Consider the following 24,997-nt stretch of genomic DNA (forward strand, 5'->3'; position numbering starts at 1 on the left):
GGACGGACTGAGGCACAATGAGTCAGTGGGCTGATAACACAGACAGACTGAATTAGTGGGCCGAAAGCAGAAGGCAGTTTGTGGGAGTGAGTGTGTATGTGTGTGTGAGTGTGTGTGTGTGTGTGTGTGTGTGTGTGTGTGTGTGTGTGTGTGTGTGTGTGTGTGTGTGTGTGTGTGTGTGTGAATTATTTCAAGGGGGATAGAACCGAGAGGAAGTCAGAGATATGATGTTCTCAGGTCTTTAGGGGGTTAGCTGCAGGTGGTGGAACACCAGTCCTGTAGGTCCCTGTGGATGTCCGTACATTGTTCTTCATACCCTAAACACATGCAGGCTCAAAATAACTCATGTCCCTTTATCCAAATTAGATTTCTTCTCTCCCTCCATTTCTCACAAACACACACACCGTTTCTCAGCTGTCTTGGAAGTTGTATACTCTTTTATTCAGTTTTGATGAAATGTGTAAGAAGAGCTCTGGGAGATTATTGCTTATGTACGTTTTTTAAGATAATTTATCTTTCTTCTACATAAAATTATACTCTGTATTGTACAGTGTTTACATTTGGGCTTGAAATTTAGGCATCTCATTTGGATCTAAGTGGCTTCTGAGCTACTGCAATGGCCAACAGCCTAGAACTGTCACAGCAATACTCTTAACAAATGAGTGCCGAGCAAGAGGAGAGAGCAGACCATGGTGAGATCTGCGGGATTTGGCAGCCATGGCTTTTCCACAGGGAAACACTGTCCTCTTGTGGAATAATGTTCTAAGATGAGAGATTGTCAGAAACATAAGAAAATACCTACTTAACAGATATTTAGTGATGACTCGTCAGGATCAGGCTGTTTTAGAAAATAACTTAATAAACAAATACAAATAAACTCCATATTTGTGATCATTTGTTTAAGAGTTGCATCTTTACTAGAAACCAATGGGCTTGGGGCTAATGGCCAGAGTGTATGGAAATAATGCATTGTTGGTGTTGATGTTTTCATGGGATTTGCATACAATAGAATAACACCAGCTCTACTTAAAATAAAGATGCTTGGGATGCAAGACGATAGTTTTGGTGATTCATTTGTACCACAGTTCCATAATAATTCCACTGCAGCTGGAAAAATATTATATTTCTTTTGTCAGAATATAATATAATCATATACGTATTACAAGGAGATAAAGTGGCAGAACATTTTTCAAAAACGTTTGGGTTGGGGCCAACAATGAATGTCTTCATCCGTACACAAGTTATATTTATAATAATTAATCATAACTCAACTTCCCACGTATTAAATGAGACCCCTATTAACTGTGGTGTCCTAATGCATAGAATACAAGTGTATACATATGGTGTGCTAACATATTGCAAGATATGAAGAAAACATAAATAAATAAATAACTTTAATTTGAATTTATTTGAAATGTTAAATTCATTAATATTAGGGCTGTTAAATTTACTCAAAAAAGGGTCAATTTAAACAGGAATCCATTGAACATTTCTAGTTTTTAAAGTTTTTATTAAACTAAGGTTCGAATGTGATGAATTTATTATGAAAAACAAAATGCCATTCAAGCTGACTTTTCCATGAAATTATAAAATTTCACATGGGCATAGTCGGGTCATACTGAACAGGAATCCACTGAAAGCAAACAAAGGAAAGACGTTATTTGATTACTATTTGATCATATTTTAATTTTGGGAACTATTGAGAGGCTCCATGATTCACCATTGACCACCAAAATGGTCTATTGGAGTGAACGGAGACGATGTGCCTCTCATTATCCGGCTTTGATTTGCGTGTGCATTGCCGTTCTACATGTTTGTTTTCTATGCTCATGCTCCCAGTCCCGGAAGTAAGAAGTCGCCGCACGCGTCACATTCCTCATAGCGCGAAAACCGTACTTTCACGTGTGAACCACAACAACACCGCGAGGTAGGTTGAATTCAGGGCACACATACGGCTGGACACTACTACTACCAACGGGAATCATTCGGAGGAGCACGTTGTTGGACAGTGAGTCGCTAACTATACAACCCTGCAACTTAGCATATAGCTAAATTAGCTAGCCGGCCGAGTTCACAGGCAGTAAGCTAATGTGACACAGGTTGTGTACGATTGTGTACACGTTAAACGGTATTAGCTTGATCAACATCATAATATCGTCTCTAAAAACATAGTCTCGACAGTAAGGAGCTATCTAGATTAATGGGAAATTCGGGAATAAGTAACTTAAAGTTTGTTATGACCAGTATTTGAGTTATCAACTCTGTATTATACTTTCATTTTTTTCATATCTAAAAGTCAGCGAGATATCTTGAATGCACCATCATGGAGTAGAGATGATGATCATCGTGCAATGATAATAAATTAATTACAATATCATTTTTAATCGGAATTCTTTTCATGCCAAAACCATAAATACATATAAAAAGAGTAATTAAGTGTTAATAGTGCAGTTTGACTGTTTACTGAGTTTACATACACATGCTCTGTTTGTCATAGTTTAACAATCTATGTAAAAATGTATTGTAAATCTTTTTGATGACACAGTGAAAGTTTTGTACACTTTTTCATCACAGTACTTGTCATATTTGTATCATATTTAAGGCCAATTTAGTAAAAATACATAAATATATTAGTATCTGCAAACTGATCGCAACTTCACAACCAAATGTCCCAGTCAGCAGATTGACTGATATCACTGGTGACCATAATAATAATCCTGTTAATCAAACTATTCTTCCTGCTGTTGCAGACGCTCTTCAGTTGATCTCACAGTGAAATGCTTTGTCTTGTTTTCCTCCCTCCCCTGCTCTCTCTCTCTGTCTCTCTCTCTCTGTCTCTCTCTCTCTCTCACTTTCTTTCTCTTTCAGAAAGCAAAAATGTCAAAGATAGACAAGATGAGCATCCTGGGGGTGAGGAGTTTTGGGATTGAGGATAAAGACAAGCAGGTCATTTCATTCTTCACTCCGCTGACCGTGCTGGTTGGACCCAACGGAGCAGGGAAAACGGTATGAGAGCGTGTTCTGAAGAGAGAGCAAAGGTTGACCGTGAAGCATGACCTGTGAAGAAGGAACAAGAAAGTGGACAGTATGCATTGTGATTAGACTAACTGGTCTGGTGATTTGTACTGGGTTTTTAAAGCCACAGCAAAAATGATAACTGCAACTCTCAAGTTTTCATGACATGAACATTTTCCTTCTCTGTTTCCAGACTATTATTGAGTGCCTGAAGTACGCAACAGCAGGAGAACTCCCCCCTGGGTCTAAAGGAGGGGCGTTCGTTCATGATCCAAAGGTCTGCTGGCTCAGTTCTACTTAACGGCTTGTTAGGCAGAGATGGTTCAGTGTCCACGGTGCTGCACTCTTACTCTGAAAACTTTTGAAGTTTCTCACGTTATTGAGAAGTCTCGTGTGTTCAAGTAACACAGAAAATGATGAAATAAGAAGAACAAACATTTAATGAATTAATCAATGGTTGACTTCTAAGACTGAATACGACTGATTGGATGGATCGGGCCAATTTGTGATGGCTTTATCATTACAACAAGCTCATTTATGTATTTTTATATTGCCCATACTATTTTAATCCTAATAACAGTCCCTGTCCGATGAGGATCCCTTTGGCTATCTTTGTTAAAGTAAATTCTTGCTGTGTGAATTCCAGGACGCCCATGAGACGGACGTGCGAGCACAGATTCGACTCTTATTCACCGATGTCAACGCAGAGAAAGTGTCGATCCATCGCTCCATGTCCTGCACTCAGAAGGCGAAGAACTACACCTTCAAAAGCTTGGAGCAGGTCATTACCAGGATAAAGTAAGCCACAGTCACAAGTGTCTTTACTCACTTTTTGATGGAAAACAAAAATGTGACCTCCTTCTTCATCGTTCCCTCAGGGACGGTGAGAAGGTGAGCTTGTCCTCAAAGTGTGGCGAGCTGGACCGGGAGATGATTTCTTCACTGGGTGTGTCGAAGGCCGTGCTCAATCATGTCATCTTTTGCCACCAAGAAGAGTCCAACTGGCCACTGAGCGAGGGCAAGGCGCTCAAAGACAAGTTCGACTCCATCTTCGCTGCAACCAAGTAAACACCACTCATTCTGTAACGCATCACAATCATCAATCCGAAGCAAAGGAAAAAAATGTTAACCTGCATTTTCCGTTTGGATGCTGCAATAAGAGGGGAAACTCGGTATTACGCTCTCCTGTCGTGTTTCTTTCAGGTATATCAAAGCTCTGGAGACGATGCGCCAGTTGCGCCTGAAACAGACTCACACGGTGAAAGAGTGTCAAGTGGAGTTGCGCTACCTGAAGCAGAATAAGGAGAAAGCCCAGCAGATCAGAGAGACGGTGGCCACCAAGGAGGCCCAGCTGATGGCCTCTAGAGACAGCATCGAGCAGATAGAGGGCCAGATTGATCCACTGGAGGTGTGTGTGTGTGTGTGTGTGTGTGTGTGTGTGTGTACGTTTAAAGACAAAGCCAACAGGTGGTTGTGTTGGTCAGATCATTTTTCACACGGTTCTGTTCTCAAATGCAAAATTGATTTACTGAGCTTTCTCACATTATACTATCAGTTTGCCCAGATCTTATGATCATTTTAAGATTACATATACGTAAAGTAGTGTAAGGTGTGTTTCTTTGAATGAAACCTATTTAGGGTTCCTCTGATGAATGTACAATAAGACTGTTAGAGAGAGACGGAGAGAAACCCTTTCATTTTACAGCTGTAATCAGCAAATGCATTGTATTTGACTCAACAATAATTGTTAGGGATAATAAACTAATCGATTAATCCAGTACGAGTTTCTGCACCAGATGTGGTGTCACTCTGAAAGACAGTTATGTGAGAAGCTCTGTATGCTGTAGAGGAGAGATGAAACGTACTGTAAGCAGCGGAGGGTTGTTGCATGTTTACAGGTGTAGGCACATCTCATGAGTAATTGTAGTGTACCTCAAGTTATTAATGAACTTTCTTCATGATATATTTCAGAATCGAATGAATGATATTGACATAAAACTGGGGAAAGTGATGAAGCTGGACAACGACATCAAAGCTTTAGACAGCAGGAAGAAACAGATGGAGGTGGATAACAAGGAGCTGGAGGAAACCATGGAACAGGTAACATAGCAATAGGTAATATACACGCACACAAAAACAAACTCAAGTTATGTTTTGTTATGATGTCAAAAAGGGGGAAATGACTCAGTTGACTGGTTCCAGCACTAAAATCAGTGCTCAGGCTCCACAGACAAATGTTTTTGGAAACCTGACAAGATGCTTGAAAGGTAATTAAGGATGGAGCAGAAAATGAGATCGAAAATGAAATGTATGAACGAAGATGCTGAGCTTCAAAAGAGGAAAACACAGCAAGTCCCCCCTTAGCTGTCTCTCTGTCTGAAAACACCTGCTTAATAATACTCCAGACTCCACTCCGTAAGTGTCATCAGCCTAAATGGGGAAACTAACAGAAAGACTGCAGATGGTGAACGAGGTTTGTTGTTGATTCTGTAATCGTAGCCAGGTCATCTCTGCTCAACATCGATAAGAACGTCTTTTGACGACTGTTGAGTGTTTCTACTCCTCTGCCTTACAGGAGCCAGCAATCTCTTCCTCCCATCTGTTTGTTGCCTCTTACTGCTCGTAATGCTCTTACTGTATGCAGGTATTATACCTGAAGCAGTTGCACGCTGCATCTTTGGTCCAGATCGTTTTCAAAGATCCATTGGTGCATTTGTTTTGATCATGGAGGGCCCTAGTGGAGTCAAACCTTTGCCCCTGACAGTTTGCTAAGCTGTCCTGAATTGAGCTTCAGAGCATCTCTAAACCAGTGAGATTTGTATTCGGCAGGTGTTCCAGGGTTCAGACGAGCAGCTGCAGGAGATTTACCAGAACCACCAGAGGACTGTGAGAGAGAAGGAGCGGAGGCTGACGGACTGCCAGAAGGAGCTGGAGAGAGCTGGACGCGAGTGTCAGAGACTCAACAGAGTCAAGGCCGATCTCCTGGTAGAACAAGGTACACACACCTGCACACACGTCTAAGTACCGGGGTAAACGTTTGTCCAAAATAGCATTTTGCTGAATCGTTAAGCACACCATACACCCCTATTCTAGAGCTCGTTTTGGTGCAGCATCAGTTGATGGCATACATCTTTGAGTGCACTGGCAGAATGGCAGAATAAATGCTTAGAAACAAGTCCAGGGAGGACTTGAAACACTCTGCTGTTCTCTCGTGATGTATACAAGGAAGGATGGACAGACAGATGGATCAATAGCGATAGCTCCTGAAGTCTAAGCTGGCCGCTGAAATCTCCCTTCTCTTGTCCCAGGTCGTCTACAGCTGGAGGCTGACCGCCAGACTCAAAACATCAGGAACCGAGACACTCAGGTGAGAGGGGACAACATCTACCTCTGTGCACTTGTACTGCAGAAGGGAACACACTCTTGTAGTTGTTCGTTTGGAAGGGATGCAATGCATCGCAAGTCGCTTTGGACAAAAATGACCAAATGAATGTAATGTAATGTAAAGAGCAGGTGAACTCCACCATACCAAGCCAACACTGTCAGGTTTGTACAGTAACTATACTAAACACTAATATTGTTCTATATACAAAGACACAAGTGGTTTGCAGCGTGTTGGTAATTACTTAAAAAATGAAATTAAGAATTGAGAGCACCATTATTGTAATTCAGTGCATAGATTGTACCAACAGTTAAGCATGTATTACAAAATAAAGAATATATCATTTTGATATCATTTCTCTCTCTCTCAGGTCCGCTCTTTGTCGTCCTACCTGGAGATGGAGGGTTACGACCGACCACCCTTCACTACTCTTCAGCTGGAGAGCTTCCACCGTCACGTCACACAGAGACTTGAGCAGGAAAAAGCGGCAGTCAGTCAGGATATGGTAAGAAATGCCAGCCGTGGCATTTAATAGCTGTTATTTCACATTAAAAAAAGTAATAAGTAAATTCTACCTGCAAGGAATCTGTTCAGTAACATGCAGCCAGATCATGAATAAATGTCCTATTAATGTAACGCCTCATTCCTCCTCATTACTCTGTACGCTCAGGCGGACCTGCAGGAAAAGGAGCAGCAGAAGCAGCAGTCCATCGATGAAATGAGGGATAAGAAGACTGGCCTGGAGAGAACTGTGGAGTTGAAGAGAGACATGCAGGGAAAGAAGCAGAAAGAACTGAGGAACATCAGGGCAGAGCTGCAGAGGCTGGAGGGTTCGTCTAGCCGTCTGCAGGAACTGGAGAACGAACTGGCTAAAGTGGTGAGTACTCGCACAACAGCTACGATGAGCTTTTCTTAGATGGTGTGAATTTTACATGAGTTATTTTTATTTATTTTATTTTTTTCTCATCTTCAGGAGCGTGAGCTACAAAGTGTACTTCAGAGCTCCAACGTGGACGAGCTGAAGGCAGAGGTGGTGGAGCTGCAGAGAGAAAAGGCTGAACTTGACCGCACACAGAGAAAGCTCGACCAAGAGATGGAGATGCTCAACACACACACCACCGCACGCACCCAGATGGACATGCTGAAAAAGGACAAGGTAATATGTAACCTAAATTCATTGGAAGGCAACTAGTGTTGAACATTCTCCTCTTTCTCTCCCTCCCTAAGCAAAACTGAGTAACCCCTGCGGGAGGTGCTTTAACCCTGTGTGCTCATCTCCTCGCTCTGCTTTTCCTCTTCACCTTTCATCCTTCTTCCTTACAGTCTTTCCTTTCCCTGTTGGATCCCCTCTCATCTTTCCTCTGATTCATTCCTCCAGACAGAGAAGGAGGAGCAGGTCCGTAAGATCAAGTCTCGTCACAGCGAGGAGCTGGTGTCGTTGCTAGGCCACTTTCCCAACAAGAGAGAACTGGAGGACTGGATCTATGGCAAATCTAAGGAAATCAACAATACCAGGAACCGACTTGCCAAACTCGGGTTAGCAAGATTGATTTACTTTAAAGCTCGCACACAATAAACGAGAAAATGTGACTATTATCACTCCGTATTATGTCATGATTTTTATTTTTCTCAGTAAGGACCTGGCATCGAGTGAGCAGAATAAAAGCCACATCGCTGCTGAGGTACGGAAGAAGGAGCAGCAGTTAGCCAGCGACGAAGAGAAGTTCTTCAACGTGTGCGGCAGTCAGGATCTGGATCAGGACCTGGGCAAACTACGAGAAGATCTGGAGAAGATCTCCAAACAAAGAGGTGACCTTCATATAGAGAAATGACACGTCATTTGAAGGTTCACAAAAAAAAACCTAACCTTAACATGGCTGGATTTAATTAATACCTTCACTGTCACAGGCTAAACCTGTGACTCTCTCTGTGTACGTCTGAATTTTAAGTGTGAGAATTATGCACTATACAGTGCACACCAAGTTCTCACAATGAAATGGAAAATGTAATATTTGTAGCATGTGCATCACTTTTTACTCAACATCCAACGCTTGCCTTTTGGTCTCTATGCATAGACTAAAACAACGAAAGAGCAGATTACTCTAACGTGTAGCTGACACGGTACACGTAAATTCAGTAATAATAAACGTATTCTTTCTTCCTCCACCTGTGTTTTTACAGCCATGCTAGCTGGAGCCACAGCGGTGTACACCCAGTTCATCAGCCAGCTGACGGAGGAGAGAGAGCCCTGCTGCCCCGTGTGCCAGCGGACGTTCCCCTCAGACTCCGATCTGCACGACGTTATCAGTGACATGCAGTCCAAACTACGCCTGGTGCCAGACAAGCTGAAAAACACAGAGCAGGACCTGAACAGGAAGGAGCAGAAGAGAGATGAGATGATGGCTCTCAGGCCTGTCAGGTATGAAGACAGAGAATGTGTGATGGTGCAAAAAGTGTACTGGACTCTCGGGAAATATACCCCCCCAAAAAAAACATGTATTCCTTTATTTTAGCAACTTCCAAGTATCTCCCTTCTCTGTGACTGCTGGCTTTGAGTGTGGCTAGTTGAATGATTGCAGCATTTTAAAACGGACTTGTATTTAAACCTTTTATGTGCCAGTAAAGGGCAGAACTACGTTGTACTTTTTAGATCAGCTCGAGTATCATCTTCATCAGTGGATACGATTCCCCATTTAAGTGTCTTGCACTAGGGCACATTAATTACCCATGATCAAGACAATTTAATAGGGTAAACAAATATCCCTGATGTATTTATCCAATCAGACTGTAGACTTGCTTGTCACACTAAAACTAGATGATCAGCTGTGTTCATTCAAGCAGTATGGCATGTAGAGAAAGGACCATAGGCTGCAGAGCACAAGATTGTTCTACCAAATGAGTCATGAAATACATTACCTTGACAAAAATATGTAGGACAAATTATTAATATTTTAGTTGCGTATTGCATTTAAATATGTCAATATTCAGGATTTATTTTCATAGTTTTCCATAACTGTTTTCATTCAGGTACTCGTATTCCCCATGTTTTGATTATATATGTTTACACCATGAAGAACAGAACGAATGGACAGTCAATATGAACTATCCACAGCTTTAGATTAATTACACACAGGTGTTTTCACTTATTCTGGCTGATTAGATTTCTGCTCGGGTTGAAGATTGAGCCGGAGCGTTGATGAGAATTTATCAGGCACAAATGTTCATCTAGCAATACGAATGTTAAAGGAGCAGTTTTCCTGGGAAGAGGTCAAGTCAGCCAGACTAACTGACACCTGTGTGGAGGTACAGAAAGTAGAGAGTGGAGCGCAGGAGGTTTATTCACATGTTCCCCACTAGATAGAGCCATATTCTCATATGATTGAGATTTTAACTCTTGTTTCTCTCCACTGTCTCTTCATGACCTGAGAAGAACACTACGATTAAGAGCGAATAGACTCCGCCGTCCCTCCCTTTATTTAAAAAAACAAAAACACATTTTTGATTTGCTGTGACATTCAGCAATTGAACTATTGCAATTGCAGAGGAAAGCCCATTTAGAAGAAACAAATATACAAAGTACAAAGCTTAAATATGGGTTTCATTGATAGACTCTCCTAAAAATGACTGCAACAAAATCATATTCTTTGGTTATGGTGTACTGCTGTATGCTAAACAGCTACTTTGGGGTTCAGGGGTCTTGTAAGCTCAAGTTAAACATATAATATAATAACAAAAATTGTATCATCCATCCACAGGAGGCTTGAGAGATAACTGTTCCCTGAATAACAGCAGGCAGAAGATAGAATGTTGGATGACTGTATCTAAATAAATACACTTTTATTATCTGCTCAAAGTATATTTCTCTTCTCTTTCTCGACTCCCAGGCAGTCCATTGTACAGTTCCAGGAGAAGGAGTTGCCTGAGTTGAGAAACCGCTTGCAGACTGTAAACAGAGAAATCGAGAGGCTGAAGGGCGACGTGGAGGAGCAGGAGAGTCTGCTTGGTACCCGGATGTCACAGGAGGAAACAGCCAAGGCCTGCCTGCAGGACATATCTCTCATGGACAGATACCTGGTACCATCCTCCTGTCTGTCTCACTCTTTCTGTCCCTTTCCATCCTGTACACTCTTCCTACAGAGGGAAAACTTGTCGTGGGGCCTCCTAACCCTACTGTGGGACCCTTGAGAATTTCTTTTCAGTTTCCCTATTTTTCGGATATCAAAGTGGTGGATATCAACAGCAGTGTGGGACAAGAAAAGTCATCAAATTTGCATTTTTAGTTGTGACACAGATAAATCTTGGTGATTTAAGAAACATCACATTGCTAATTCCTGGAATTGTATAAACACACACACACCCCTTCTCCCTTCTGTCTTTCTTCACATTGCTAAATGTTTGTTTCTTTCCAGATGGACCTTAAAGATTTGGAGAGGAAAATAGCTCAGCAGGCAGCCAAACTCCAGGGAGTGGACCTGACCAGAACCATCCAGCAAGTCAGTCAGGAGAAACAAGAGACTCAGCACAAGCTGGACACCAGTAAGATGACATCATTCAGGCATTCCTCCCACTTGGAGGGAAATTCAATTTGTCTACAGTCTTGGTTCTAATGTAGTTTTGCCCCCTTACACACGGCAACTACATGAAAAACAATTTCAAACAAGTCCACTTTAACTTAATTATCTTAACCTCTAAACTTCAAGTGAGAATGAATGTGAACGCACTCAAAATATCCATAATATAATGATTTATTTTCATCTGCTTGTTTGGGTAGACATTTTAACACTGGTCTACATTTTCTCATCTGAAGTTAAAGGTTCCGAAATATACTGACAGCTGTTTCTATTGTTACAGTTGTCCACCTCATGTATATCAATGAGGGTATTCTATACAACAGAAACATTTCTCTGTATAATACAAACTGTTTGAGATTATCATAAAGTAGAATCACCAACTTTCTAGAACACTTCAAACTGAACATTATAGCCTTCATGGAGGTATGATTTATTACAGGACAGCTGTATTATACTGCAGTCATTTTAGCTAGGTGTACCTAATACACTGCAAACTGAGTGTAAGAGGTTCTTTAAAAATAGGCTAAATATCTCAATAATGTAGATGTACAGTACTTTATACACCGCAAAGTCAAATTTTCCCTTTTTTTCTTCTCTGCCTTTCCTGTCTGTCTCCAAGCTATCACTATCCAATCAAGCAGAAATGCCAAAAAATAATATCTTTAGAGACTTGAAGCATGCTTAAAATAGGTAATCAATCAAAGTGATGATGTTTGTATCATTAAAGCCTCAATACATCTACAAACCTGTTGTGTGCTTTAGACAACTTCAGCACTAAAGATCCCTTGTTGGTCTCAGCTGCAGATTGTTGCCTTCACGAGTCGGATGGTAAAGAGAAGCATTATTTTGCTTTTTGTAACTTTTTTGTTTTGTACTCGCAGCCTCCAGCAAGATGGAGCTGAAACGTAAGCTGATCCAGGACCAGCAGGACCAGATTCAGATGCTGAAAAGTGCTGTGAATGAAACCAGAGCAGAGAAACTCCAGCTGAGCAGTGATCTGCAGAAACAGCAGCAGCTGGAGGAGCAGTGTGTCGAGTTCACCACTGAAATACAGGCCTTAACCAGGGACATCAGGGTACAGTTTATTTCAGTATTTTGTCTGTCAGTTTGCACATTTCTGTTCCATACAAAGATATATTTCCTTATATACAGGCATTACCATGTTGGTATCCTCTCATTGTGCATGCTCTGCATTCTGAGTTATACAAATAATCCTGTAGTTCTTTTAATTCATATGTTTCTGTTTGACGTGTTTGCGTCACTTTTCCTCTCACTTTGTGTCCAACCAGGAAGCGAAAGAGCAGCTGTCCCCTTTGTCTGCTGCTCTGGAGAAGCTGCAACAGGAGAAGCAGGAGCTGGTGGAGCGCAAGAGGCAGAGGCAGGAAGAGGGGCAGGAGAAGGTGGACCCATTCTCACTTTTGTCTCTCGTTCACTGTACTCTTTCTCTATTTCTGAAAAGTCAGCGTCAAACTCACATGGGACTGGACAAGCTAGATTATATCCTCCTCTCCTTGTTATGTCTTTTTATTTATATTCCCTTACATTCACACCTCGATATATTTTATAGTGAAAATGAATATTCAAAAGTGAGTTAGCATTTTTTTTTAAAGCCTTGATAGTCCTGTTGTTGTGGCTCTATAGTTAAAACAAAAAAGTAACATATATTGTCAAACAAGTCAGATTTCCTGATGATGTAAAATGTTGAGAGTTTATTCTTTAAATGTTTCTACAACAAGTTAGCTGCCACAAAAAAAGGGTAATGATGGAATAACAGCAGTTTTTAGCTTCTTCTGCTACACCTAGTCACTGTTCGAACACTTTGTCTCTGACAGGTCGGTACCATTAAAGAGAGAGTGAAGGCGATCACCGCTTTGGTAAGAGACATCACCAAATACGTTGACGACGGCAAAGATGAATACAAAGAGGTAACACGTTTGCTACTATCATACACTATGCATCCGTCTGATTCTTCCATTGTTCATTTTGTGACGGACATTACGTACGCATGTTCAGTCACTCTGAAACACCAGCTTTCCTTTTCTCTGAATAACTTTTTTTTCTTTTGACGTCAGCTGTAGATGCTTTTTTTTTTTTTTTAAAGTACTGAACAAGTTAATTGACGTTGTCTGTTGTTTCTGCTGAAGCAAAAAGAGGCTGCGCTTCAAGAAACCAACACTCAGCTCCATGAGGCGGAGAAGAACAAAGAGAAGATCAACAAGGAGATGGGAAACGTCCGTCAGGACATAGACACTCAAAAGGTACGGCCTCCAAAGTCACTAGTGTCTTCGACTTTCTGTCTCTTTTCTTCTGCTTTATTCTTTTTTGGCACAACTTCACCTATTTAGAGGATGCACCGAGTAGGGAAGCAGTGGGTAACTCTTTTTTGTGTTGTATTTAGGTCCAGGAGCGCTGGTTGCAGGACAACTTGACTTTGAGGAAGCGTGTTGAGGAGTTGAAGGAGGTTGTGGCTAAACACGGGGCTCTAATGAAAGACATGGGCAACATGCAAGTGTTGCAGCTACGCCAGTAAGAGCACTACGCCATTATTCATCATCTGTAAGATTAATACATGTGCTACCGTGTTCAAGACATCCCCGACCTCTTTAACCACGGCGGTATCACACTTACTGGTCGTAACATTAGAGGTTACCCACAATGTTTTGACCCCATCACTTTCTGTTTTTGTCCAGAGAACGACGTCAAACAGAACGCAAGTTGGAAGAGATGAAGAAGAACCGCAGTATTGCACTCGGTCGTCAAAAGGGGTTCGAGGAGGAGATAATGCATCACAGGTGAGATACGCAGATCTATTCAGCTGAGATGTTCAAATACCAATCTAGCATCTAAGGCAGAGCTTTGTCAGTTCACCTATAGTGATGAGGAAATACGTTTTTTCCCATTAACATTTTCCTCACTTAAAAACGAAGCAACTTGTTTCGCTGGTTTCTGTCCAACTATTTGGCTACTTTAGTGTCCGTCACTGCTGATGGTTCCTGCTTTATATTAATAATACGGTGTCTTTCATGAATTCAACTTCCTTTTTGAACTGATTGCTTACAGAAAAGAGCTGCGAGAAGATCAGTATGACAAAGCTGATGAGCGCCACAAAAACAAGATGATCACCATGAGGACAACGGAGATGGTCATTAAAGACCTGGATCTCTACTACAAGGCCCTTGATCAGTGAGTGTTACCCAAACATGTGCACATACACTTACACAAGGTGTTAACCACAAAGTAACAGTAGTAACCACTCTCAATTCAAGTGTATCTAATCAGAGATTGCATAGATTAGATTTGTTTGTGTTTTTTAAAGTTATTATTTTGTCGTCTGAACTAACAAATAGAAATCAATTACTAAGACATATTTCTCCCAGACTTTTGATGCTTGAGAATGCCAGCTGGAAATTACTACTAATTCCAATACCTTATATTAATATCACAATAGTATCTCGTGGTTATTGTGCTTCCCCACGAGGGCGGCGGTACTAGTAGAAGCAAATGTCGGACGTTGACTCAGCCTGGGAACTCGTATATGTGTGTTTATACAATGACGCAAACGGAAACAGATCTGAACGAATGATTTCAGCGTGGAACTGCAGAGGTGTGTTGTATGTAAGGCTGGGGGGGGGGGGGGTTATGAAGAATGTAACATACCATGGTGGCAATGTTTAGAAGAACCAAGAACAACACGGCTATATCCGTATTCTTTTACCTAGTGTCAATAACAGCCCTAGAATGAATCCCTCCGAATGCATGTATACATAAGAAGTGCAGAAGAATTGTTTATATAAAAACAACAACACAATAAGATCTAATCAGCGTTGGATTTTGTTCATGAAAGTGACTGAGTGCTTAGTAGGTAGTAGTGCTTCCTTTGTTGAACCTCTTGTAGTTTTCCTGTTATGAGAAATCTGTCTGTGTTCTCCGTATAAGGCACCCTTTGAAGTGACGTTATCAAACCCACCACAAAGCTTTTAGATTGTTAGCCAGAAAGTCAGTTGCCTCATGGTGGGGAAATTTAGTTTGAACAGTGATGCCACTTCCTTTTGTAACATTTCCAGACAGTAGCACTGGGGGGCTTTAGACATTTCTTGGCCGGAAGGTGCCACAGTTAAACATTTGACTATCGCTAGTAATTAAGAATGACGGTGATGCAGTGTCACGTCACGGCAAGCAAGTTCTGGGTTTCGAACTTGCCGACCAGCTGCGGCCTTCCTGTTTGGAGCTTTTGATATTGTCTTTGATGCTCATCACCTTAAAGTTCTGCTATCAGATGTCCAGTGATGCAGCTCGTCATGTCAGTGTGTGACGCTAATGTCACCTCAAGCAGCTGCAGTGCACAACTGTCAGCATTAGCATTAGCTTAGTGCTAACTTATCTTAATTGGATCAGTTGGATATCAAAAAATAGTGAGACGTGACTCACCAGCAGCTTGTCATTATTGCTGTGACAATGCAGCTGTGATCAATAAATACAATCATGATACAATAGGATGTTATTGCATAATCTCCAGTACACCACTAACTGATCATTTTATAGATTTCAGCCAAAAAAACCTCAGTGCAGCCTTTTACATGTGTGCAATTTATTTTATTTAGTCCACATCAGATTTAAAATTTTTACAAAAAAACAAATACTTTAAAAAACATTATTTGTTAGTATACAAATATAGTAAAAGCCCTCAACTGAACTTACAGTGGGAGTTAAAGTTCAGTTTAATGTGTTAAAAGTAATGCAAAAATACTGCTCTACGTAGATTCTGTGCAAATCTATCAGTTATGTTGACAGATTAATGCAGCACAGTCAGTGGTTTGGATGAATATATGCATTCAGAAAGTGATGGCAGTTGGCTAGTACTGAGTGAATCTAAATCACAATCATCCTTCACAGCAAACAAAGCAAAACAGTGACGACATCTGTGACAAAGGGATTTACATGTTGCAGCAGTTTGTGTAGGTGGACAAAGTCTTTGCAGTAAGACACGTCAGTAGTCATGAACTTTCTCTTATCTTTTCTCATCCTACTGCACTAGAAAGTGTTGTGTTAAATACATGAGGGGTTTGCAAAGTGTTTAGCTGCAGTGTTTTGGACTTAATTAAAACATATATTGTATTTAAAGCCCTCTTAGTCATATTTAACCAGTATTCAGGGCTAAGCAATATATCGATATTGTATCGATATCAAGTTATGAGACTAGATATCGCGGTATGGCATGTGTTGCGTTTTCCTGGCTTTAAAGGCTGCATTACAGTTATTGGACTGTGTTATGCATTTTAGAGCTGGGACGATTTAGCGATTAATCAATAAGTCAATCAAGAGAAAACTGTAATGATAATCAATTTAATAGTTTTAAGTATTTGCTGATTCCAGCTGTTCTAACGTGCTACTGCTTTTTAATCGACACATTTATTTTTTATTTTTAAACAACAAAACAGAACAAATTAGTAATTCAACAGACATATACACTACCGTTCAAAAGTTTGGGATCACCCAGACAATTTCGTGTCAATTTTCAGTTTCTTCGCAATTTCTCACATGGAATAGCTTCATTTCTAAGAACAAGAATAGACTGGCGAGTTTCACATGATTTCACATGTTTCTGGCCATGTTGAGAGTATAATCAAACCCACAAATGTGATGCTCCAGATACTCAACTAGCTCAAAGGAAGGCCAGTTTTATAGCTTCTCTCACCAGCATAACTGTTTTCAGCTGTGCTAACATATTTGCACAAGGGTTTTCTAATCAGCGATTAGAACACTGGAGTGATAGTTGCTGGAAATGGGCCTCTATACTCCTATGTAGATATTTCATTAAAAACCAGACGTTTCCACCTAGAATAGTCAATAACCACATTAACAATGTATAGAGTGTATTTCTGATTAATTTAATGTTATCTTCATTGAAAGAAACAGTGCTTTTCTTTGAGAAATAAGGACATTTCTAAGTGACCCCAAACTTTTGAACGGTAGTGTGTGTGTGTATATATATATATATACACACACACAGTATATGCAATAAGAGGTCAGCAATAGAATCTATGAAATACAACTGATACCACATTAATTAGTGAGTGTGAAAATGTCTTTATTTGCTTGTAGAAATGGTCCAAGAAAACACCTCAATGCTGACGAGCACAAACCTTATCACAGGCTATCGAGTGGTTTCCTAGAATACGACTGCATCGCTATCATTGGCATCATTGTAATGTGGCATCAGGTTTGCGTTTGGCAGTTTTGATTAAATTATCAGCAGAACGGCAAAGCACGACGATACACTTAAAATGATGAAGAACTATCTGAGGAGGAGGAGGAGGGCGGGGGGGGTTGCACCAGTTTGATTGCAAATGATGCACCAATAAGCTTATTGTTTTAAAAGGACACAGATCAGGCCTTAAGGCCTTTGCTCATTGTGCTTTTTTTTTTTTTTTGCATTTCATCCAAATTATAATCAAAATCAATTTGTGTCGTCACATTTTTTGGATATATGGATAAGTTTGACAGAGACCCCAACTGAGAATGAAAGGCATAAGTAAGCCTCAGTGAGGAAGTGTGAGCTCACGGATACCATCTGAGAATGTGTGTGGGTTCAGGCACTGGAGTCTGCTCTGATGCAGTGTCTGTTATCAAGATTGAATGCAGGCCTGAGCAGCTTTCCAGCAGACCATACATCCAGGTTACAGTTTCTGTATTAATACACAGAAAGTGGTGAGATGTTTTGATTTGGAAGCGGCGAAAACTCCGTCACTCACTTTGCAACAACTTGTTGTGTGTGCACAATCAATGCTCAAACCCCTGAAGACAATGCTGGGGCTGTCGGGTACCAATAATCTCTGTTTCGTTGTTGTAAAATGACTTCAATGACTTCAATCAGTCTAAACTGATTATGTAAGTGTGTGTATGTTTGTTTATTTACACTGAGCACATTAATGTCCATTGGCATTTTGAAAACATCGCTGTATATGGTCCTATTTTCAAGGATCTGGAGACAAACCAAAACAGAATTGTAGCATATTATTAAATCACTATTTGTTATAGCTGCCCTGTTCAGAAAAATGACTCCATAAAAATATAGTTTTAACAAAATAATTTCTGTTAAAACTCAAACTTACCCACAAGCAACAGTAGCCACCATCTTTCTGATTATTTAATTTAAAACAAGAATAAATATGTTATTGGACTCATTTCAGTGGGAAAAGTGTTGTTTGATACATCAAGTGTGCAGCTGTTTATTGAAACAGAATGTAATCTATCGTAAAGAAGGTTACCAGGCTATAGCAGATTTAGCAGCAAACTGTTTATATGGTTATATCAAACTTCTGATATGTAACCGAGTAGACATACCCAACCCCTCATTCAAATGTTAAAAAAGTAAAGATGTCTCAAGAGCAATGTATTCAAAATGTATTTATCTTGAAGCGGGATTACACATATCAGCAGAAGTCTTTTTAGTACAAAATACCAACTTTATGTAACTAGCCTTCCACCCATAGCTGAGCAACGAAACACTGTTTAAGGACAAACAAAGGAAAGAGTTCTGTTTCTAAACAGGCCGTAACTTTGGAAGCTGCACGCTTTAATTTAACTCAGACTTACGCTCAACTTCTGATAAACTTTGGAATATATTTTTGCACAGAGCAAGGACTGTGTATTTTGTCTCACTTGTCTTACATTGGAAGCATGTCAGGAAGAGACATTTTAATAGCCAGCATGAATGGGAGAATGATTGTTATTTAACTCTAATTCATCTTCAACAATATAACATGAAAAGTCCAAGGAGTACTTTTAATCGTCCCGGTCAGCAATGTGATATATCTCTCATATAAAAATCACTCCATTCTTCTCATCATGGCCAAGTCACGTTGCCATGACTTCCTTCTGTTGCAGGAATAAATAAAATAAATACATGACGCATGAGGACTGCTCTACTCCGTCTTTTGGTTTTCGATTTATCCACCAAATATGGGCTTCAGAAGAAGCGCCGCTGGTTATTCTGTTATCACGCTGGTGTTTTCAAACCACATTAGAGCTTCTCATCAGTTTGGTAGAAAGTTGACAAACGGATTCCTAGTACGCCGGAAAGCAGCCTCCAGTTGCCTGTCTTCATATCTTTTATATCAGCACATATGTTTTTCCCGTATCAATATTATATTAATTTGAGAAAAAAAATCTTGCTGTCGCTATCATTTTGTAACCAAATGATCAGAAAATAGCTTGCAGTTAGTCAGGTTCATATGTGCAACAGCACAATTCTTAAACCTCGATGCTTCATGGTGGTTATCCCTATCTGTCCGTTTGAGTTCAAACTGCTTCCCTTCATGCTGCATGCTTGTGTGCGCACACACTGTGGTGTGGTCTGCAGTATGTTCACCTTTGAACCCAGACTTTAATCTGCCCTACATTCTCATCCACAACCGTGCTCCCATTTTAATCTGGAATACACATCATGAATACGCTTCTTATTTACAGGGATGTATCCTCTTGTTCCATTGCTCATTTTTCACTCTTATTTTCTTATATTCAAAGCAGTTGTGCTCATTGTGAACTCTGGGAAAGTAATCTCAGATATACATGCTTTATAGCTATTTTGACCCCATGCGGTGTGACTTATTCACATTATTTATATTATTTAATGTACAATTTCATACCTATAAATCACAATCATGAGTCTGCTTCTGTCTTGTGAACAGAAAGGACACTTTGGTAAACAATGTCTCGTAGATCCCTGGCTGTTTGGGGAAGGTACACATAGTATCTAGTCCACTATTCGGTTTAAATCTTTGTCTTCTTTTTGTTTTCCTCAGAACCATCATGAAATTCCACAGCATGAAGATGGACGAGATCAACAAGATTATCAGAGATCTGTGGCGCAACACCTACAGGGGTCAAGGTGCGTCTCGCTTTTAGATTTTAGACTTTTAGATGATTTTTTTTTATGTGTACTTGTATGCACATAGCTCTCCTCCCACTTGCCCCCTTTCCAGACATCGAGTACGTGGAGATCAGGTCTGATGTGGACGAAAACTCGTCGGCTGGAGTCAAGCGGAGGGTTTACAACTACAGAGTGGTTATGGTTAAAGGAGACACGGCTTTGGATATGAGAGGACGCTGCAGTGCCGGACAGAAGGTACCAGAAAAGGTTTTTCTTCATTAGCATATATATCACATAAAACTCTCTGCATGCGAGTTATACAAAATACAATATTTTCCAGTCAAGTGAATGATTCTGTAAGCAAGTGAAGTACAAAACAAAGTCAGATATCGACTGTAGAGATGATTCATTCATTCTCAAAACTGTGGCTTTGTGTGTCTAGGTGTTGGCGTCCCTGATCATTCGTCTAGCTCTGGCCGAGACCTTCTGTCTGAACTGTGGGATCCTGGCCCTGGACGAACCCACCACCAACTTGGACCGAGACAACATTGAGTCACTGGCACATGCCCTCGTAGAGTCAGTATACACACACACACACACACAAACACAATGTTTTCAATTTGTGAGGACCCTCTTTGACATGATGCATTACCCAAAACCAACTCTTCATCTTCTAACAAACCTTTGACGAACGGAGAATTGACCTAAATCTTCCCACTCAAGGAGTCAAATAAAGGTTTCAAACTCAGTTATGTCCTCACAAGTATAGAAGTTAAAAAAATACACACACAGCGACTGTGCCACATCCTGGCTGTAATTTATAACCCTCTTCACCCACGTCGCCAGCCTTGCTTTGGCTTTAATGCCCTTATAACCTCAGCTCTGCATCAACAAAATGCAAAAGCCTCCTTTGATCTGCTTTGTGCTACATGACTATCTCCTCTTGTTCGCTCTCCCCAGGATCATCAAGAGTCGCTCGCGCCAGCGCAACTTCCAGCTGCTGATCATAACCCACGACGAGGACTTCGTGGAGCTGCTGGGGCGGTCCAGCTACATTGAGCACTTCTACCGCATCCGCAAGAACCAGGACCAGAACTCTGAGATCACAAAGTGCAGCATCACCTCCCTCTCTTCCTTTCTCCACTGAGCAGGCAAAAGAGTCTAAGCTCTTTTGTAAATGCACTCTCATCCTTGTTTTCATTTCTGTTGGGCAAAGTCAATGTTCAGTGGATTTAGTTTAAAGCTTGTTAAGTGGTTGGAAAGTGAATTCATCTGCACAGTTAACCTGCCAAATGAAAAGAGACCAGCAAATATCTGCAACAGTATGTAGCATTTTAGTTTCAACACAAAGGGCGATCTCCTTCCTCTCTTGGTACCTAAACCTAAACTTTTGTTTTCTCCACTACATTAGGTCCTTCATCCGGTGATCTGTCTCTTGCTGAAAAGTTATTTTAGATGAGATCACAAATTAACATTTAAAAGCAAAGTGACATTGACAGTTATGATGCTAATCAATAGCATGAACAGTTTCCATTCTATTGATCTTGACTTATTTATCTAGTCTTGCACTGATGTTTGTAGTCTTGTAGTCTACAAAGTGTCCAGTAGCCATCTGCTGGCCAGCAGTGGCAACAGAAGGATGAGTTCTGCGTTGTATTTCCATGTTTGCCACTTTCATTAAACCTCTTGTGAAGGACTTGGGTTGTTATTTGTCTTTTCTTTTCTTTTTTTCACTCGAGCAAGTGGATGCTTTTTTAGGTTTCCAACCCCAAAGATTCAGTTCTAAGAAACATAACTATGTGTTAGTGAAGTTGCTCACCAACCACAGCTTAATCAAACAAATCTTATCTCACATACTGCAGACTCAGCATTTTTTTTTTGTATGTAATGAGGGGAAAAACGTGTCAAAGGCGTGGGCAGAGCAAGTATAAATCTTGTGTTCTCAGGCCAAGACCTCAGAACAAGCTGCAAGCTGACAATTGAGTGATCAAGTCATAGACTTTTCTTGAAATAGCTTCTTCTAGAGGTCGAGAGTCAACGAGCTAGTATCATGAAGAAGATGATTTTTCTGCTGGTATCCGCTGTGGCACTGCTGTTCAGCTCAGCTGTGCCAAGTCCTACGCATCACAAGCCTGAAGGACGCCTAAACCTAAACCTGAAACATATAATTGACCTGGTTGCCAAATACAATACATCTCTGATTGAGGTAAACAATTTTCTCTTTTCCTGTTTAAAGTTTTTTTTTTTTTGTCAAACAATTTATTGACGCATGATCTTGTTAAAGCCCTTAACAATCTGCCTAAAGTAATACATTGTCATTGTTCCATGTTCTGCAGTTCGTGGACGATGTCTCCCTGCTGGCTGGTGCTGGATGTAATGTGAGAAGAGTTGTGTCTTTGAAACATTGTTGCTTGTAGTTCAAGTGATTTTTGGCAAAACAAATTTTGTATTTGCACCAGTATTTTGAATTATTTGTGTTCGTCTAATATCTGTTTTCTGATTGGCACCAAACCTGAACGTGTGTCCCTGGTTTATTTTTAAGAGCTTATGGATTTTTGCTTATGTTCCAACAGAACACGTTCTTCTGCAAAGTGCATGACGTCCTGCACGAAAACTTCGGTAAAAGGAAGATGGAGAAGGTGGAGAAGGAGATTGTGAACAACTTGAAGAAGTTTATCGATGGCACAAACGTAAGAATTTCCCTTCGACGTCACATGTGCAAAATGAGAAGGTCAAATTTGTGTTACAAAGGATAAGAGCACACACACACTGTTTCCTACCTTTTAGATGTACAAAGCAAATGCAGCGGCATTGTTGAGAAACATTGCAAGGTATAGTGCGCTGAACCAACTTGATTTATTTTTCTTTCAGGCAAACTGTACCGTGTTACTAAAGGACGTGACAGCTGCAGAGAGCCGCAAACCGGTTCCCAAACTTCTGACTTACCTCGTCAAATGTATCCAAGGTCGAAACCTCAGTGGACGCTGAAAAGCAACGCCTGAATGCCTCCCAGACCGCCCACCCCACTGTCGGTGTTGAGTCCTTAAGTGTTTGATTTATTTTCCTAATAAGTAGTTAAAACTATTTGGTATTTTTATTTTCAAGAAGTTGATATTGATAATGATAAGGAGCAAATTATTGGGGGATGTGATTCTAGAGACAGCGAATGATTTTTGTCAGTTTATTTTATTGTTTGTTTATTATTTAAGAGGTCAAATAAGTTGTTACAAACATTTTTTTTCTTCATATATTATTGATTGTGGTTGTTTACGAGCAGGTTGTTGACATATAGTACATTTACTAAGATTCGCTGATGAGTTATTTTCAAGCAAATTTATGTCTGCAGTCCCTTGGCACGATGTACAGTTCAAGACCATACTTAGACTACAACTCGGTATGCTAATTAGTCATTCAACTGATATTTACCGTCCAGTTAGCTGTTTTTATTTAGCACAGCGGTCACTGTAGCGACTTGATAAAAGGGTCTGGTCTCAAACAGCTTTCCAAGTAGAAAATTAAACACCAGCATTGTTGTGACCCAGATCCAGGTCTCCAAACACACCTGCATATTTATTTCATTGTTTCCATTGTATTTAACCTAAGTTAATAAGTTATGGCTCTTAAATATATGAATGACATATTTATTGTAATAATATCATACAGCGTTGAAATAAGTGTGAACAGGAAAATCAATTGCATTGCCCATGAGTGGAGTGTGTATGGAAATGCTTTGTTCTATATGTTAATAAACACTTACAGAAAAATACTTTTCATCACGATTATTTTGATGTATTGCATAGATTTCTGAGGGTGCTGTACTTCGGACAAGTCATCTTTTCTCTATCAGTTCTTCAATCTACTTACTTCATGCCTTTGACATCTTGTTATATTAAAATAAAGCCTTGAAATGTGTTGAATCACATTTAAACTGCCTATTATGAATGCAGCATATTGACCTCATCCAACCTAGATGTTTGTCATCTATTTATATAGAGCATTGCATAATTAAAAAAATATAGGCCAAATGACTCTGCAGATAAGTAGAGCATAGGCTGCTAATCTAGCTGATTGATTAATCATTTCCTTTGTATATATGACTAGTGAAACATTTGGGGCTTTTTTGTTTACTGAACTGTAAACACAATGAAACTGTGACATCTCGGTAAAGGTTCATCCACTTGACACTTGGCGGGTGTTACTAGGTACCCAAGGGCTTGCCTTGGACAGGCTAGATGTTTAGTATGTAAAAAGAAACCTGAATAAGCAAGACCCTCTGTGCTGCAGCGGGGGCGTGGCTTCGCGGACCCCAGCGAAGCTCCGTAGCTGACGTCACTTTGTCCATGCGCGCACTCTCGCGACCCTCACAGCTGCGGCGAGCACAAATCAAGCTCGAGTCGAGCATGTCATCCGCAGCGGGCCTCGCGGCCCATTGACTGCGGGCCCTTCTTCTTCACTTCCCCCGGGGCCAAACTGCACGAGCGCATGCTGGAACAGCGCCACTCTGCCATTGGAACTCAAATTAAGTACGTTTTTGCCATATTAACCTATAACCTTACCGCTGGTGTTCAACGGGGAACAGACCTACAACAAACACCTGCAAAATACCTCTGCTAATTAAGTCCATGCTAATTTGAAACACCTGCATGTGTATTTTTTTTTGTGTGGCGTAGATCACTGGTGGCGACATTCTCATAAACCTCCCTGCTTTAGGGCAAACAGTGAAAATAGAAAGGTGTTTTATGCTAAAAGAAAGACATTTATTCACTTATTACTGGTTTCCTGAATCTCTAACCGATAGGCGGTGGTTGCTTGAATGGTTTTGTTCTAGTATGGCTACCGCCTTATTGATTCAAGTTCAGAGAATCATAGTGACGTTTCTCATCACCCATGCTAGTGGCGGCATCTTCTTTTTCAACCCCTAACCCTAATGAGTGGACAAACAAAGGTGTGGGCAAAGCAAGTATAAATCCTGCGTTCTCAGCTGAGGCCTCAGAAAAAGCTGAGTAATCAGTTTGAAGGCTTGTTGAAATCGCTTCTTCTAGAGTTCAACGACTAGATCGAGCTAGTATCATAAATATATTGATGCTTCTCCTGGGTCCTGAGTCTCGGGTTGGTCAACGCAGCTGTTGCCGGTCCTCTTCACATTCTCAAGTCCGA

The 24,997-nt window shown here is 40.6% G+C and overlaps 2 protein-coding genes across 3 annotated transcripts; both read left to right on the forward strand.

The window, feature by feature from the left end:
- Positions 1–1,846: 1,846 nt before the first annotated feature.
- rad50 (RAD50 homolog, double strand break repair protein) lies at positions 1,847–21,506 on the forward strand. 2 transcript variants are annotated; one of them, XM_079170964.1, is made up of 28 exons: positions 1,847–1,927; positions 2,869–3,006; positions 3,209–3,292; positions 3,662–3,813; positions 3,894–4,079; positions 4,219–4,423; positions 4,987–5,115; positions 5,845–6,010; positions 6,324–6,382; positions 6,768–6,902; positions 7,068–7,274; positions 7,371–7,553; positions 7,776–7,933; positions 8,031–8,206; positions 8,579–8,816; positions 10,282–10,471; positions 10,807–10,933; positions 11,850–12,043; positions 12,258–12,368; positions 12,801–12,893; positions 13,113–13,226; positions 13,367–13,494; positions 13,659–13,760; positions 14,029–14,151; positions 19,773–19,858; positions 19,953–20,095; positions 20,283–20,416; positions 20,801–21,506. In XM_079170964.1, the coding sequence occupies exons 2-28, from the start codon at positions 2,878–2,880 to the stop codon at positions 20,985–20,987; spliced, it is 3,939 nt and encodes a 1,312-aa protein (XP_079027090.1). In that variant the 5' UTR covers positions 1,847–1,927; positions 2,869–2,877; the 3' UTR covers positions 20,988–21,506. The 2 variants fall into 2 exon arrangements, with proteins under 2 accessions (XP_079027090.1, XP_079027089.1); XM_079170963.1 differs by lacking the exon at positions 1,847–1,927 and adding an exon at positions 1,938–2,008.
- A 326-nt stretch (positions 21,507–21,832) lies between these two features.
- Positions 21,833–23,520, forward strand: LOC306704782 (uncharacterized protein). Its single transcript, XM_079171300.1, has 4 exons — positions 21,833–22,046; positions 22,177–22,218; positions 22,414–22,530; positions 22,712–23,520. The coding sequence occupies exons 1-4, from the start codon at positions 21,891–21,893 to the stop codon at positions 22,826–22,828; spliced, it is 432 nt and encodes a 143-aa protein (XP_079027426.1). The 5' UTR covers positions 21,833–21,890; the 3' UTR covers positions 22,829–23,520.
- The last annotated feature ends 1,477 nt before the right edge of the window (positions 23,521–24,997 follow it).

The sequence above is a fragment of the Pholis gunnellus genome (assembly GCF_910591455.1).
Source record: "Pholis gunnellus genome assembly, chromosome: 13".
Classification (NCBI taxonomy): domain Eukaryota; kingdom Metazoa; phylum Chordata; class Actinopteri; order Perciformes; family Pholidae; genus Pholis; species Pholis gunnellus.

Bases quoted from the DNA above. Each gene is read 5' to 3' on its own strand.
- rad50 (XM_079170964.1), top strand. From the start codon at position 2,878: ATGTCAAAGATAGACAAGATGAGCATCCTGGGGGTGAGGAGTTTTGGG. The intron at 13,227-13,366 runs GTACGGCCTCCA...TGTTGTATTTAG, and splicing joins AGGACATAGACACTCAAAAG to GTCCAGGAGCGCTGGTTGCA. The intron at 13,761-14,028 runs GTGAGATACGCA...GATTGCTTACAG, and splicing joins GAGGAGATAATGCATCACAG to AAAAGAGCTGCGAGAAGATC.
- LOC306704782 (XM_079171300.1), top strand. From the start codon at position 21,891: ATGAAGAAGATGATTTTTCTGCTGGTATCCGCTGTGGCACTGCTGTTC. The intron at 22,047-22,176 runs GTAAACAATTTT...CATGTTCTGCAG, and splicing joins ACAATACATCTCTGATTGAG to TTCGTGGACGATGTCTCCCT. The intron at 22,219-22,413 runs GTGAGAAGAGTT...ATGTTCCAACAG, and splicing joins TGGCTGGTGCTGGATGTAAT to AACACGTTCTTCTGCAAAGT.